This window comes from Notechis scutatus, chromosome 9 (assembly GCF_049901735.1).
Source record: "Notechis scutatus isolate UNSWTSFEM ecotype Mainland chromosome 9, rNotScu1.2, whole genome shotgun sequence".
In the NCBI taxonomy this organism is placed as follows: Eukaryota; Metazoa; Chordata; class Lepidosauria; order Squamata; family Elapidae; genus Notechis; species Notechis scutatus.
Window position 1 is genome coordinate 23,803,965 of NC_142017.1, and position 17,920 is coordinate 23,821,884.

Consider the following 17,920-nt stretch of genomic DNA (forward strand, 5'->3'; position numbering starts at 1 on the left):
CATAACATTATCAAGAGTCTCTTGATTGTTCCAGGAAGAACTTGACTTTAAAAAAAAGTTATGTCCTATTTGGAACAAGGCAGAGAATATCAGATTCTGCTATAGGCTTTGATGAATCAAGGTGTCTAAAGGAAAAGTTAGCGAATCTATAAGGCCCATGTTTGAGTGGACACTGTGGTACAGATTAATAATGTATTTTCTAATAGTATGCTGATATCAAAATTCCCCTCTCCATCATGAAGAGGGAAAAACTGTCATTTACTGAAGGTAATTGCAATAAACTTTCTGAAATACAAACTACCTGCATGCCTGAATTTCAGATCTGTACACAGTCTCTGCTATAATAAGGTAGGGGCCACAATCATAAAATGGCTCTACTGAACAAAGGAAGGCTCAGCTCCTCTCTGAACAAGAAAATGCCCCTCTCCATGAGAGGGGAGACTACTAGATACATCACGGTCCAAGCAAACTCTCCCCAGAGTGCTTCTGGCAGCTGAGCAGACTTTAAGGGCCATGGAGTCACAGAAACAACTTTGCAGCCAGAGTCAGGGTGGAGTAACAGAGCCTGCTGAGCACTGGGTCCAAATCCAACTGCCACCATAGGAGAAGAAAGAAAACAAAGACACCAAGACTGGAAATGGGTAGTTTTCCTCTGTCTCCTTCACTCCACTCTTCAAATCTCAGGCCCTACATCTTGACATTGAGGAAGCCATCATCATCAGAGCTGCTAGGTTCAGAAGGCATCCCAACTATATTGCGCTTCCTGAGCTCTCCATGCTCTGCTTGCTTTGGAAACGCCATGGAAATTTGCAGATTGACCTTCAGAAATGGTCCTGAAGGCCAAACCAACACTTTCAGATACCCTAAACAGCATTAGCCTAGGACAATTGCAGTAGTCACCCTGACAGAGACACAGGGTAAACAAGGCCAGGATGGCCCTTCGGCCAGCATGGAAACAGAATATAAATTCTGTTAAATGTCAGGCTAATATTTCTCTATTTTTTATTTTGTTTTTGTTATATTGTGACTGTCAAGAGTTGATTTGGAGTCAGGCAGTGCCTAAAGAGTACATAGTGCTTGGAACACTTACCAAGTAAAATATCAAATATCAAATTGCCATGGGATGGGTGGCTCTATAATTAATTTAAATAAATACATAAATTTAAAGTAATTAAATAAAACAAGAAAAAGCAATAAGAAAAAACATTACCTAAATTCAAGCAGTACATTATTTAAAACATAACTGAGAAGACAAAATGGATGGATGGGAAGGATATCTGCTTCAGTGTGAAGTTCCATGCAAGTTCTTTATTATTACTTCTACTGACTCTAACAACAAAGAGCTTTTAGTGTGTCCTTGGATGTCAGAGATAAAAAGAAACCACCCAGAATTAAATCTATGGGGAAAGATGCTGGTTTCCAACAAGAAAAAGTGAGACCCTCTCAGAAGCAACTATAAAAGCTAATCAGTAAACACTCCCTGGAGGCTTGGGGATCAGCATCCAGGTAGAGAGGGGGGCATGGAGCACAGTGGTAAGAAGAAAACCAGGACATGATAGGAATCACAGGGCTCTCTCTCTCCCCCCCACTCCCTCCCCCTTCCCCCTCCCTCTACATATTCAAATGAGGGATAAGGAAGTCCCTATGGAGTAGTTTTGCCAGAAGTGTGAAATTCCTTGGTTAAGAGATCTCTAACAATGTGGAACATTGCTGACTGGCTAACCAATTTGATTTATAAGATGCTCCATTTTCAAGACTCTGAGAGTCCTACAAATAATAGCATAAAATTAAAGTATAAAAGTTGTTACACAGGCAACAGGGCCATAAATTGCTACCACCCTTTGAACAGTCATATTTTCAGAGGTGTTTGAAAATAAAAAGTCAAAGGGATAGTCCAGGCTGCTTCAGAGGCAGTGAGGTGGGGTTTACTGAGAAGCCTGGAGCCTAAAATCCCTAAAATTTAGCTGAAGGCATTCACAACTTTTTCATATACAGGCAGCCAAAAATACACAATACTGAAAATGTAAATTTTGAGTCATCAAACAGCCATATAGATAGCAAATCCTCAACTGGCATATATTTACTACTATATGAAAACCTAAAATCCAAGTTTTTACGATAGATCACCAAAGTATGCTCAGTTTTGCAAAGAGCTAACATGGATTTTTGGCATTCTAAAGGAATGAATACTGGCCTCGTTGAAAAATGTATCTAAGAAATTAGGCTGAAGCTTGCAACTGCTCTCTCTGTGCCTGGCTCATCTCAAGGCCCAGGTGACAGAATGACCGAAGCTGATGATGTTGACCGTCTAGTCTGCAATACATTTATCCTAGTCCAGAAATTGGGCATCTCCCTCAACCATCCATTGTGAAGAGATTGATTTCTCAGAACTACAGAGCAGATTGCAGCTCCTTTAAGGCAGCCTTTCCTAGGCATTCAGTGGTGCTCTGGAGTTTCTCAATAAATTGGGGGGCAGTTTTATTGACCACCTTATGAGCTGTTCTGACCTAGACTTCCCCAAAAAGCACTAAGCAGATTCGTTATCCTGGCAAAACCCCTTTTATTAACCTAAGATGAATTTCTTGCATTCACATTCAGCCAAAGGCCTGGCAAACAGTCTTTCAAGGGTGTAATTAGGAGCACAGACCTTATCTAACTTGAAGAGCTGCCAAGTAAATATTTTCAAACTCAGTGCTGACAAAGGAGGACTCAGCACAGAGTCTCGGAAATGCAGACAGATCTTCACACTGCTGCACGAATGAACGAATTGTTTCCTGCAAAAGCCCCCTCCCCTTTTGCTCATCTTTTAATCCCTATGGGAGGGGCCATTCACCTGTGGCCTTACTCCCACATCAACCCTTAGTTCGTAATTGTTCTTTTCTTTTGGCAGCTCTGCGCATGCGCAGGCTGGGAACCAGCTCCAGCTGCTCTCCCGCCTCACTGCTGTTCGACTCCAAAGGCAGCTGATAACTGCCAGCCTGTCCTGGCCCCATCTCTGCCTCTGATGCAGAGCCCTCGTCCGAGCCTTCCTCAGCCTCCAGGACTGGCCCATGTTCCTCCCCAACCTCCTCACTGTCCGACACTGTCCGACCTCCGCTAGCCACTGGTGGGCCACAACATGAACAGCTGGGAAAGGGAGACCTCTGCAGTAAGGGCAGCAGTACCTCTCCTTCCTTACTGTGATGAAAGAACAGGTCAGAACATCCATTGTGCAGCTGTCACAACCTACACTTGTTCACATCACACTGAACCGAAGTTTGCATTAGAGACTGATTTTATAGTATATAGTAAATTGAATGTATATAGTATTCAGACAGAATCTGGACAACATTCTGTCAGGGATTCTTTCACATAGAGTCTTGCATTAAATAGGTAACAGTAACAGAGTTGGAAGGGACCTTGGAGGTCATCTAGTCCATCTAGGGAAGCTAGCTTTGAAGGCAAAAAGGGCCCTTCCAACTAGGATTCTACAAACACCTTTCCAATGAAAAAAGACATAGAACTATGCATGGTCTCCTATGGGTGACTCAGATCCTCTACTGATCTCTCCTGGTGTTAATGTGTTATGGTAAAACTGAGCTTTGATGACAGGGCTTAAAGCCATTTGAAACTGGATCTCCTGAGAAGTTAAAACAAAATGTCTGAAGTGGTCAATGTAGAAGAAGATGCTTCATGATTTCCAATAACATTATACTACTTTATATATGCATATTTATGAATCCATGTTAAGAGCCTTGTACTCTTCACTTAATGTAGAAAATGTACAATGGGGTCAGAATTCAAAGTCCAAGGAAAGAAAAGACAAGACTGGATTATTCTGGGCTCCTGTGGCCTGGCCACTTGTGAAGCAATTTATCCTTAGCTTCTTAACTGTTAGCCTGGGGATGCAGCAGTAGGGCAGATGCAAAACTGTAATGTTTTCCTCTTTCCTCTTGAATTATCTTGAAATGAAATTCTACCTGATTTCTAAAATATAAATTTAGCTGAAGGCATTCACAACTTTTTGATATACAGGCAGCCAAAAATACATAATACTGAAAATGTAAAAAAGTAATGTACAATCAATACAATATCATGTCCAAAATATACGTAGGTGAGCAATTTCACTTGACACCTCTACTAGGTACCCAGTAGTTTCTTGCTCACAGGTTGAAGATGTCAAGATGCTTCAAGACTCTCATTTCTCACCTTCAGTCTGATCTGCTCTGGCATCCGCTCTGCTTGGTAAGTCAAAACCACAGGATCACAGTACCTGCGCCCTTCTTGCCGGGCATGTTTTCGGAGCTCAAATTCCTATCAATGAAGAAAGACAGAGGTGAATGACAGGAGGACTACACAAGATTGCCAGAGCCATAACCAACCAGGTACTTACAGTTGCCAGCCTCTTGTCCATTTCAGGACCTGCTTTTTCCACCGCTGTTTTCTGAATGAAGCAGCAGGCCAACTCACAGTTATCTTGAGCCAACTGGGCTGCAGCCTGTTCCATCATCTCCCTCTGCTGTGGTGAAGCTGCCTGTTAAAAACTCAGACATTAGAAGGGAATGGTGTTCATCTTACAGACTTCACTTTATATGACTTAACATGAACGAATCTGTTTACCCAATTATATATACATATTTTAGTTAAGGGTTCAATGTAACTGAATTCAGTGGAGCTTACTCTTAAGAGCACAGAGTGTTTTCTATGATAGAGATCTCTTCTCTCATTGGTTATAGACCAGGGGAGTCAAACTCACGTCGTCACAGCAGCGTCACATGATGTATCGGGACTTTCCCCCCCGCCTTCGCTAAACCAGGCATGGGAGTGGCCAGCACATGACACATCCAGCCCATGGGCCATGAGTTTCACAGCCTTGTTATAGCCAAACAAAAATTAAACCTATAAGAATAACTGATTTTAATCTATAAGATGTTTTCAATGACAGACTCCACCTATTTTCCCTGGCAATCAGGAAATCCTACTTGCAAATGGACATTTTTCTCAGTTATTACTTCTAATTCTGCTCAAATCTATCAAATTGTACATAGGCCCAGTATCAAAACCTCCCATATGATGGTCTTCATGCAAAACTCATTAGTTATAAATTCAAAGTTGTGCCTGTTTTCGGGACTTCCGGTTTGAGCTTCTTCGGCGACAAGCAAAACCTCGTCTCTGTGAGTTTTCGATCCGTGTTCGCCGCTGGAGCGCCCCAAGCCAGCTGGTTTCGGGGCTAAGCCACCCCGTAGAGGTGGTGAAGAAGGGGGAGACTGCCTGCAGGGTTGAGGAGAGCCGCATCTCTCCTCCCCAGCTGGCCATTACTCCCTTTCCCGAAGGCGGTTATAGCGGTGGTCAGAAATGGCCACCACAAAGAAGAACTCTACCAGAAAAGAATGTGCAGGAGGAAGATAAGAAGAGAAAGTTTTGGTTGACCGGGTCAAACAGCAAAAGCAACAAATAAGGTACCCTGGAATTGAAACTATTAAAAAAACAATAACATTGTTCCCTAATAAGATTTTTAAGCTGCAAGGAGAAAAGGGAAAAGATTTGGTTTTTTTTCTCCTTTTCCTATACTGACAGCTAAGAGACTTAAGCAAGAAATTGGAAAAAAATCCACTTTGACATTAATAGGCATTTAATACTGAAAATAAAAAGTCAAAGGGATAATAAAGATTTCTGGATAATCAAAAGCTTTTGAAAACAGGAAAGGAGAGAAAAAGAATAAAAGGGCAGGATCTGGAAGGGAGGAGACTGCCTGGAATTAAAAAGAACTTACAGCAAAATCTCAACAAGACTTCCAAAAGATAAATTCTAACTGAAACATCGCAACAAAATAGTAAAACCCCAGGAAGAGAAAGTGGAAAAAGAAATAAGAAGAAACAGCTTGGGACTATTTGGATTACTTGATGATCTCTGGATTTTTGGTTATTGTATTTGAATGACTAAAATCAATCAGGTGGTTGTTTAAAACTGTTTAAAATGGCTCCACTTTTAGAAGAACTGAAAATGGAACTTAAAAAGTACAAAGAAGATGCACAAGAAGGGAGAGGTTCTTTTGGCTTTGTATTTCAGTTCTTAGAAATGGAGATTTGGAACTATGAGAAACAACAAGAAATGCCTGCAGAACAAGAAGATTGGGACAAAGAAGAATCCATCTTTAATGAACAAGTAATCTTAGGTGGGGGGAAAAAAGGAAAGGGGGAAAGAGAATGGAAAGTTTAAGATTGGGAAAAACAACCCCCAAAAAAAAATAGATTGAAAAATAAGTATAAAATCAGAAAGCAACAGAAGAGGGAAATGCAGAAGAGAGAATTAGAAGTAGAGAGACAAGGGGGTAAAAAGGGGACGGAGAAGATGAGAGGGAAGAAAGAAAGGAAAAGAAGTTATAAAGGACAGAAACAAAATATAGAGAAACAGGGCCTATTTAGAGATAATGGGTGAAAATTTAATGGAAAAAGGGATTCTGCAAAGGTACATAAGATAGTATTGTTATATTAGAAATAGAAATAATTTTAGAAAATATGAAACAATGTATGATTAAAATGATGGATAAAATAGCTATCGTAATTCAGTGGAATGCTTGTCAATAAATAAATGTAACAAAATGAATATTTAATGATTTACAAAACATATGTGACAAGAAATAAGGGAAAAATTAATTATGGAGATTATATGTATCTTTAAGGAAGTATGATATTTAATTGAAAAGAAATGTTAAAGATGTTAAGATTTTAATGATTATTAATGATAGAACTGAATTGGAATGGAATGAGGGTTTATAATTACATATATTTATAATTCTTTTTTGTTAAAGAATATAGTGTGTATTTTAAGAATGTACCAAGCAGAATTCGATTGGAAATTATGTATTATATTGAAGGTCATAACCTTAAGGTATATATTGAAGTTTAAATAAGAGTTGAATGGATGTAATTAAAAGATATAAAGGTGTCATACTCCAATTAGTAACTACAGGAGAAAATTTGTTTAATGAGAAAAGATGATATGAAATTGAAACAGAACAGACAAAAGTATAAATATAATGATTTGAATTGAGATGAGATAATCAAAATAAAATTGAGAAAATTAAAAGAGGGAAAAACTATATAGAAAATGTAGAATAGTATAAGATATGGAATAGAACACAAAAAGGAGCATGAAATTGAGTTTTGTGTCTGTATATAAAGAAGTTCAACCCGGGACCATGCTATTTTCAAAAAAGATGTTTTACTTCTATTTTGCATGTGTGAAAACCCAAATAAAACTTTATTAAAAAAAAAGTTGTGCCTGTTTCTATGTAGTCACAAAACCATGTGAGAAACATTTCAGATATCACATTTCAAGTCTGCTATATCACAAACTGCTTCCAAACTGGAGGATTTATTTCCAAAACCCAGCAGAGCTGCCAGGGCAATGGACGAACGGAATGATCCTTTCCTGAAATGGTAGGATGTGCATACCATCATATTTCCTTTAAACCTAAGTTGCCTGCATGCCAAATTTCATCTATTAAACAGCCATACCAAGTTCTCAGATATACACATGAATTTAGATGTGACAGCTATATGTTCTGCATTTCTTAATCTAAGCTAATCTCACACTCTGCATTACAGACTTCATGGGAAAAATTGAATTGTCTGTTGTATTGAATTCAGATTTAATTTTAACATATCCAGCATAAAATTATTTCAGGATTTTCTGATTCTCAATAATTTTCATCAGATGTAAGTATTAATTCTTGAGATTGATTTTGTTTAGAAATTATTTTAATACAAAATACATTTGGCTTGGATCCGAACAATACAGTATTTTCTCTTCATTTCTGATGTAGCTACAAAGAAGAGCCAACAGGCATGATATTCCCCTCTGAAAAAAAAAATCGGGGCCGGCCAAAAGAGACCCCCCCGCGCGCCAAGAAATTGCTGCCCAGCTCCCTTTTCCTGCTGCCCAGCGGCCTCTGCTCGCACTGCCTGCCTGCCCGGGCTCCGCTCGCACCGCCCGCCCGCCCGGGCTCCGCTCAGGTATCCGGCTGGGGCTGTCAGGAGTTGCTACCGCTGGTGCAGCTCTCGCTCCAGTCCCAGCGTTGCCTCGGGAAGGAAAGGCAAAACCAGGAGCCGCTGCTGCCGTTGCAAAGCGCCGCCGCGGCTCTTCCTTTTTGCCTTTCCCTTCCTGAGGCAACGCGGGACTGGAGCCACGCAGAGCCGCGCCAGCGGTAGCAACTCCTGACTCGGGGCCTCCGAGGGGAGGGGAAGGAGGAGAAGAAGGGGGGGGGGAAGGGGGGCCATTCCCCAAAAAATCGGAATTCCGATTTTAATCGGAAGAATATCATGTCTGAGTCAAGCTTTTTCTTCAATTTGTGATTAATTGCTGTCACCCTCTTGTTCAAATGCAGGACACTGTGGTTAATCTTAATTATGATTTATTTCTAACCAATCTACTCTAAAAGAGGTATGTTTCAATTAAACCAGTTAATCTAAATTGCACATGTTATTTGAATTTTAAATTGTAGTTAATTTTAAACAGCTTCCTGGAATCATTGCACTTTTAAAGAATTCCACTCAACTATGCGTTCATCAGATATGCAATCTTATCAGACTGGTACATACAGTCCATCTTCCCTTAAGCTCTCAGAGCAGAGAAATGTGGATTTTATATTAGGTTTTCCTCATGTTTAGGGTTTTACGCAACCTCCATGCCATCTTTTGTGATGGTGGAATTTTCTCTTATTTTTATGCAAATTTATATCCTGTGTGCTTTATCCAATTGGGATCTATCAGACAGAGGTAGACAGATATTATTCTGCTGGGCTTACATACCTGGCTATTTACATCTGGCGACTCTAAGAAAGGATGAAACAAATCATATGGTGTTCCTTGGTGGCCAATCTCATTCTTTGAAATACCTTGGAAAGTATCACTGGCAATCTTCATGTAAGAAATATTGACCTGAACGTTCAAATACATCCTAAAAATGCTTCCAACTCCCTTTGTTCCAGACAGCCTTTCTTGTGAACAACACACCTACCCGCAACGCAGTTGCAAAGCTGTTCTTCAGGTTGGTCGCAATGCTCATCAGCAAGGGCTCCCTGCAGGTAATCATGGCCATGCCAGCCGTCAGGTTCCGCATCATGTGATGTGCTGCCACACGCATGCGCGACTCTTCTGAGTCCAGCGCAAAATCCTTCCTCACTATTTGTTCACAAGTAGTCATGGCAATTTTAATCGAGCGGTCCACTACTGGATGAACCAGTTCTTGAACTGCACGCTCTATGGCTTGGCGCACACACTGCTTTAACTGTGGATGGGCTTGGAACAAGGGAATCTGAAAAGAGAGCAGCCATTACAATCCATCTTGTCTAGTTTTCACACCAATACAAACAAGTAACACCCACCCCAGCCAGCGCACAGGAGAGCTGATACTTACAGTCGGGTTTAGAGTAATGTGTGGAGCCAGCCCTCCCAGGGAGTATACGTTGATATCATGGTAACTGTACTGTGGCTGTGGAGGAACAGTAGCTGTGCATGTGGTACTGGTAGCTGAAGTTGTAGAAGTAGCTAAAAAATTCAAGAGCATAAGATTTTTTTTAATTAAACTTACATTCAGAAACATAGCCGATGTATTACTGGAAATAAAATGCTTCATTAGAATAACAGAGAAGTCAAGTAAGTGTAAAGGAAAACATTGCTCTGCTAAATTTTACAATTGCATTAGTAAGTATTCTAAAATTATAATCATTTGGCATACCTCCTACACTGAGTAGAAGTCCAAATAAAAGCTATATTGGGACAATTAGCATTGGCAATGACAATGGATGGGTTGTCAATAAACTATGCATGCTTCATAACCACCACCAGAGATGCTTCTTATAAACATTTACCGTATATGCCGGCGTATAAGACGACCCGGCGTATAAGACGACCCCCCAACATTTCCACTCAAAATATAGTTTGTTATATACTCGCCCCTCTTCCGCACGCCTTCCACTTTTGCACTTTTTTTTTTTTTTGAGGCACTTTTGTCTACCGTGGAAGCGAATCCCGTGAAGCTGAAAGGAGCAGCCAGCCTTCTCCCAGCTCCCAAGGAAACGAGGCTCGCACCGCCCGGGCTCCGCTGAGGTATCCGGCTGGGGCTGTCAGGAGTTGTTACCGCTGGCGCGGCTCCGCTGCTCCAGTCCGCGTTGCCTCGGGAAGGGAAAGGCAAAAAGGAAGCTGGCAGCGGCTCCTGGTTTTGCCTTTCCCTTCCCGAGGCAACGCGGGACTGGAGCCGCGCGAAACCGCGCGGAGCCGTGCCAGCGGTAACAACTCCTGACAGCCCCAGCCGGATACCTCAGCGGAGCTCGGGCGGTGCGAGCCTCGTTTCCTTGGGAGCTGGGAGAAGGCTGGCTGCTCCTTTCGGCTTCACGGGATTCGTTTCCACGGTGCGCAAAAGTGCCTCAGCCGCGGGCAGCCGCAGTGCTTCCCAATTACTATTTGCCGGCGTATAAGATGACCCGGCATATAAGACGACCCCCCCAATTGGAGGCATCTTTTTCAGGGCAAAAAAGTCATCTTATACGCCGGCAAATACGGTATATAAAATGTTTTATAGATGGCATAATCCACCATCTAAGTTGGCTAAAATGTACCCAAATCTATCCCCTACATGTTGGAAGTGTAATAAGGAAAATGGAATGTATTATCATCTATGGTGGAACTGTAAGAAAGCCCAAATGTTCTGGCAGAAAATCCAGAAATGGTTAGAAGAGATGTGCGAAATTAAAATATAATATAGATCCGAATTTTTCTTGTTGGGAATTAATGTGGGGAAATATGACAAAGATATAATGTATTCAATAATCCATGTAATCACAGCTGCAAGATTAGTTTATGCCCAAAAATAGAAATGTAAAGAAACTCCAGGTGAAATAGAAATAATTAGGAAAATTTGGTTCTGCGCCAAAATGGATAAATTGACGCAAGAATTAAAAAATAAGGATGATTCTGATTACTACAAAATGTGGAGAAAGTTTTATCACGGGTTGGAAACCAGGAAAGATAAAAAAATATAAACAAGGATTAATGTTTATATAATATATTATATACTATGTATATAAAATGTAAAGATGTATTATTCTTTATAAGACAACTAAGGTGTGGTACACCAAGACCATTGTTTTTTTCTTTTTGTGTGTGTTTGTTCAATAAAAAAAATAAAAAAAAATAAAAAAAAATTGTACAGGGTTGCCCCCAATTACATGGAACGCTCTTTGCACTTATCCTTCATATTTGAACATGTGAAAAGGTCTTTTAGGAGGTGTATCAAGCAGAAACAAGTTTTCTATCTTTATGTATAGGGGTATCTCCACTCCTCATCCCAGGGTAGAGGGAGAAAAAATGTATAGTGGTCTGTTTCTCAGAACTGATAAGCAGCATAAGGCTTTTTTCAGATGTCCACCAAGAGAAATGCATCTGAATATATCTGGTAGATGACCATGAAAATAATCCTGCCAGCACCAAAGAGAACTGGATTTTATAACTAGCACCTTCTTTAACTCCACTAATGAGTTGTGTTACAGACTGAAGGAGTTATATAAAAACTTATGATTCAGAGTTTGAAATAACAGTTGATTACAAATGGAATACAAGTTAAAACAATAGGCAACAGCATAGAAATTCAGTAATAAACGAACGGCAAAAGCAATTTTTGGCTTCATCTACAGAAACACAGTTCCCAACCATATCAAAAGAAATGCAGTTCCATTCTATCCTGCCTCAAATACTGCATTTAATTCTGTTTATTGCAGAAAAGTGTCTCTAGCACACTTCAGAGCCTCTGGGATCACCACTATATGTTCTCTGCCTAAAGCTCTGGTTGGTGTAAAGCACAACTCTCAAGTCTTGACCCAAGTCTCAATAATGCAAGGTAGGTCTGCCCATGATGAGACAGACCTGGTATTCAAGACTAGAAGCTGTAGCAGAACTTCCAGTTTGTTCCTCGTCGGTGTCGTTGCGGAATCGTGTGCAGTTTTGCCTGAGCTCACTTGCTGGAGGGTCCCAATCGGAACCGGAGCCACCCTGGTGGGTTGGTGAAGAAGGGAGAAATTGCTGAGAGGGTCGAGGGGAGCCGCAATTCCCCTCCCTGACAGGAAAATCCCTCCCAAAGGCAAGCTGTAGCGGTGGTTCTAAAATGGCCACCATGAAGATAAAGAACACTCCGGGAAACTAAGTTTTGTGCTGGAGAGAGAAGTAGCGAGCAGAGTGTGAACCAGGCAAAGGACATCGCTTTTGAGGTACCCCAGTATCAAATTAAAGGGCTATTTTGGAGGAAAGTGTGTGGAAGTGGCCACCACAGAAAATGAGAAAGAAATTGGTTTTTAAATTTGGATTTGATTATTCTATTGGACTAATTTGGAGGAGAAATTTAAAGAAAAATACATTAACACAACAAAGGTTTAAAAATTAAACTGGACAGATATTGAACTGTGAGCACTTAAAGGGCATAACTAAATGCTGGAATTGGGTGTATTGAAAAGAATAGCTAATGATTGAAATTAGCGAACTTAATAAAAAATTTATATTCAACAAAGAAAGTTAAAACGAAAAAGACTCAAGAGTGCCACCTGATGGTACAGGAAAACTTTAGTATGTTTTAAAACGAGTGTCTGGTCTTTTTGAGAGTTTGGACTTGGAACTGGAAAGAAAATAAAAGGAACTTTATTACTGCCAGTAATTTGAGAAACAGTTGGGGGGCCAATTAGAGGATTCGGAATAAAGACTCAAGAGTATGAATTGTTGAAAATAAACTCAAAAGATATTGGCTGAAATAATATACTGGACTCTGGGATTGAATATATCTACTAAAGAAGAGGATTTCAGCTGTTAAGGAAGAGGAAAGAAAAAGAAAAAAGGAGAAGATATAATGGAGGAGCTACTTGTTGATATAAGACTGGACTCACAAGATATAAGATCGGATATGCAAGATACAAGGAACATGATAAAAATCAAACTTGAAATGTGTAATTATGTACTACAGAAATTAGAAATGGTGACTCAGCATACACAAGAACATAATAAACCAGAGGAGGAGGAGTTTTATGAAGAAGAAGCCAACTTAGAAGGACAAAATGAACAACAATTATCTAAGCAGGGGGGAAAAGAATTAGAATTAAAAATTTGTGGTCTGATGGGATGATAAAAGGGAGAATGATTCAGAAAATGGTTAAAGAGGAAAAGGGTTAAAGGAAAAAGCAGAAAAAGTAAGTGCAAAAGAAAAATCAAAAGAGGGAGAGAGAAAAGTTTAATAACTGGAACGAGAAAAGGAGAATAAGAATGGGGAAAAGGGGAATTAAGAGAAAGGACCAGAAAATAAAGAGGAACAGGAAACAAACAAGGATGAAAAGAAGGTACACTGTTCAAAGAGTGAGAGATAATGGGTGAAAAAAGGGATTAGGAAGGGGATTCCGCAAGGCAATACGTTGGGATGTATAAGAATGTATTGAAAATAGCATTTTGTAATGTATAGATGATTTATAGAGAAAATATAATGCAGAATCTGAGAAATATATATATATATTTGTGTTTTATACTAGATAGGGAGATTGATATTAAGGAAGAATGAAGGTGGTTAGCTCGAATTACTAATTCGAGGGGACAATTATATTTACAGATAAGGATCGATAAAATGACAAATGTGACAGAAAAAAATATGAGAAATAACAATAGAAAGGAGATGAGAATTTTAGATAACATTGTAAAATAAGATATGAGAATATACTAAGAAAAATGGAAGGAGATATATCAGGATTTGGAATTGAATAGATGAACAGAATTGAGATGAGAATTTTAGATATTGTAAAATAAGATATGAGAACATGAATTGGGATTGGATAAGATAAGCTTAATATTTAATTAATGACAAGGATGACGCAATATGAAATTAAACAAATAAAATGAATAGGTAACTATGGTCATGTTTGTACTGAGATGTGAAACCTGGAATCATACTGCTTGCCAAATGAGAATTCTTTATTTTAAAAAAATAAAATGAAAACAGGGAGAAAATTGAATAATGGAATTACTAGGTATGTTTAATTGATATGGTGGTAGGCATTTGGAGAGAGTAAGGTTGAAAATAAATATTGAAGAAGTATGAATTAATATGAATATATGCAATGAGAGATGTATGATATATTGATGCCACACTGTTAATGTATTGTTGTTATATGTAGATTGAAATAAAAAAAATTGAGGAAAAAAAAGACTAGAAGCTGTAGCAGAAGACTGTCTGACCTTATTCTAAAAATGAGGTTTGGACCCCTGAAAGGGGACTATTATCAAATTTCATCTTTCTCCCTATGTCTCCCACCATAAATTCCTTTAGGTATCATTGCAATGAGCATCCTCCCTCCTGTCTACTTTCTTCAACTTCATGAACCCCAGCCCCTAAGAAAGTTCCATGTAGGCATTATCCCCATCTTCAATCTACCAAGCCCCTATAACAACCACCACATCCTCTCTCCCAAAGGACAGTTCACCAATGCCCCCATGGATCAGTCCAAGACATTGTATCCAGCAACTTATTTTTTTACAGGGGTCAATTGGATAACTCTGTGGCACTCACAAATGGGAGATTAGGCTACAATACACCTTCTATTCAAACAGACATTCATCATGGTCCAGAATAGATACGATATGGATGTCAACAGAATTGATCGCTAATCTCCAAGAAATAAACATTGAAACAAGTACTTGGGCAGATCATAACCCAATGATAATTAAATGGAAAGGACAAAGAAGAAGATCTAGATGGACATTAAATAATACCATACAAAAAGAAAAAGACTTTATACAGAGAATGGAGAAAGAATTGGTTTTTTTCTTTAAAGAAAATAAAAAAGAAGACACATCAATGCAGAATGTATGGGATGAAGGCATATGCCAGAGGTTTGATAATAGACTATACAAGGAAAAAAATATTATGAAAAGACTAGCCTCTAAGACATTAGAGGATGAGTATAAAGGACTTGAAAAAGAGTTACAGAAAACACCACAGAAAAAGGACATTAAGTTAAAAATGGATATAATTAAACATAAAATGGGATTAATGGAACAAGGAGAATTAGCACAGAAAATCAGAGATGCGAAGCAGAACTATTTTGAAGATGCGAATAAACCAGGTAGATGGTTAGCATATAAACTGAGAAAGGAGAGAGAATCAAGGAAAATATTGCAATTAATAGATGATCAAGGACAAGCTTGCTATGGAAGTAAAGAGAAGAAGAAAATCATACGAGATTACTATGGGAAACTATACACACAATATTGATGATGAAAGAGTTAAACAGTACTTACAGAATGCTAACCTACCCCAGATACCTAAAGAGATTGAAATAATGTTAGAAAGCAATATAACAATGATGGAGTTAACTGAAGCACTTAAGAAACAAAATAATGGAAAGCCCAGATGGACTTCCAGCAGAATTTTACAAGACATTACAAGAATCGTTGAATCTTCCATTGTTAGAAGTTATGAATGAAGTTATGTTAAAGAAGAGGATACCTAAATCATGGTCAGAAGCTTATATTGCACTTGTCCCAAAAGAGGACGCTGACCCATTACAAATTAAGAATTATAGACCTATTTCCCTATGAAATTCAGATTATAAAATCTTTGCTTCAATATTGGCAGAAAGACTCAAAAAATACTTAAATAACTTTATTCATCCCGATCAAAATGGATTTCTGCCAAAGGGACAAATTAAAGACAATATAAGAGTAATTTTGGACACTTTGAAATATTACCAGGCACACCCTGAAAAACAAATGGCTTTGATATTTTTAGATGCACAGAAGGCCTTTGACAATGTGAATTGGCGATTTATGTTATTACAGCTGGAACAGATGGACTTTGGTAAAAAATTTATCCATGCAATAGAAGCTATATATCATAAGCAAACGGCAAAGGTAATGATAGAGGGAGAATTAATGGATTCTATTGATATAAGAAAAGGAACAAGACAAGGGTGCCCACTGTCACCTTTGTTGTTTGTGTTAACCTTGGAAGTGCTAAATAGAAATATTAGAGAAGAAAAGGATATAAAAGGGATGAAAATTAAAAAGGAAGAATTTAAATTGCAAGCATTCGCAGATGATCTGGTTTTCATTTTAGAAGATCCACTAGAAATAGCATTAAAATTGATAGAAAAGATAGAGGTATATGGAAAGGTGGCTGGTTTGAAAATAAATAAAGACAAAACAAAGATTTTGACAAAGAATATGTTATCAAGACAAAAGGAAGAATTGGCGGATGTTTTGAAAATTCAGGTCACAAATAAGATCAAGTACTTGGGGATACATTTGACAGCAAGATGTAGCACACTTAAAGAGAATAATTATATTAAACTCAAACAGCAGATAGCGTTAGATTTGGCGAAATGGGAAAACTTACAATTGTCATTAATAGGGAGAATATCAACAATCAAGATGAATATATTACCCAGAATTTTATATTTGTTTTAAACAATTCCAATTAGGCTTGGAAAAGATTACTTTGAAGATTTAAATAAAATTGTGTTGAAATATATAGGGCAAGGTAAGAAAGCGAGAATAAAACTAAAACTCTTGCAAGATACTACAATAAGAGGAGGATTTGGTTTGCCTAATTGGGAATTGTACTATCAAGCTACAAATTTGATGTGGGTCAAGGAATGGATAACATTAAGAAATACTAGATTGTTGACATTAGAAGGACATGATCTGTTTTTTGGGGTGGCATGCCTTCCTATGGTACAAAGGAACTAAACACAGGGGTACTTTAGAAGACATTATATACGGGAGGCTCTGTGGTTAAACTGGGAAAAGATTAAAAGACAATGTTATTTGAAAATTCCAGTCTGGCTATCGACTATTGAAGCTTTCTCTTATCCTATAATATATAAAAAGGAACAAACTGTTAGATATGGTGAAATTTTGAATTAAAAGGGTGAACTTAAATCTATGCAAAAACTAGAGGAACAAGGTATAAAGATGAATTGGTTTTCATATGCGCAAATGCATTCAAGGTATGATAAAGATTCTAAAATAGAAGGTTTCTATGATAAATTGATTGATTTAGATAAGATTTTGACAGATACTGATGAAAAGGTGATTAAAAAACTATGGATATTTATTAGAAATTAAGCTAGAAGAAGAACAAATCAAAGAAACAATGATTGCTTGGGGGGAAATTTTGGATATGGGATTGATTTAGAGAAATGGCAAAAATTGTGGTCTCAAAATTATAAAATGACAATGTCAACAGCATATAAAGAAAATTTGTATAAGATGTTTTACAGGTGGCACTTCCCCTGACAAGAATAGCAAGAATGTTCAAGAACAAATCTGAAAAATGTTGGAAATGTCATCAGATGCCTGGCTCATATTACCATATGTGGTGGACGTGTACGGATGCTAAAAGATATTGGACTAAAATCCACACATGATTGCAAAAAATGACAAAAAAACACATAGACTTGAAACCAGAGATACTTTTATTGGGAATTTTACCTGAAATATACAGGAAGGAACTGAAGTATTTGATTGTAAATGTATTAACAGTGGCTAGGATTGTATTTGCTAAAAATTGGAAAAATGAGAAAATACCATCGCAGGAGGAAGTTATTAAGAAAATAATGGAATGTGCTGAAATGAGTAGATTGACATTTGAAATCAGAGAACAAGAAGATAAACAATTTTATAAGATTTGGGATTTATTTTATCAATGGTTAGACAATAAAACATGATAATGAAATATGTAGATTTTTAGAATATAAGGAATATATAAAGATGTATTATTTTTATTATAACTACAATATAATTATAGGATAGAATTGGGATGATATGAATTGTCATAAAATAAATCAAGTAAAGTATGGATTATTTTGTAAAACATGAATAATAGTATAGTCAAATGATTAACAATGATATTA

At 38.0% G+C, this 17,920-nt stretch overlaps 1 protein-coding gene across 9 annotated transcripts in view; it reads right to left on the reverse strand.

Moving 5' to 3' along the window:
* Positions 1-17,920, reverse strand: part of CNOT1 (CCR4-NOT transcription complex subunit 1) — a 159,985-nt gene that overhangs the window by 25,760 nt on the left and 116,305 nt on the right. For all 9 annotated transcript variants that reach the window (XM_087971881.1, XM_087971876.1, XM_087971879.1 and 6 more), the window contains 4 exons: positions 9,400-9,530; positions 9,001-9,297; positions 4,373-4,513; positions 4,189-4,293 (listed from right to left, as the gene is read on the reverse strand). In XM_087971881.1, coding sequence (XP_087828007.1) covers positions 4,189-4,293; positions 4,373-4,513; positions 9,001-9,297; positions 9,400-9,530 — 674 coding nt within the window. The remainder of the gene's footprint in view (positions 1-4,188; positions 4,294-4,372; positions 4,514-9,000; positions 9,298-9,399; positions 9,531-17,920) is intronic.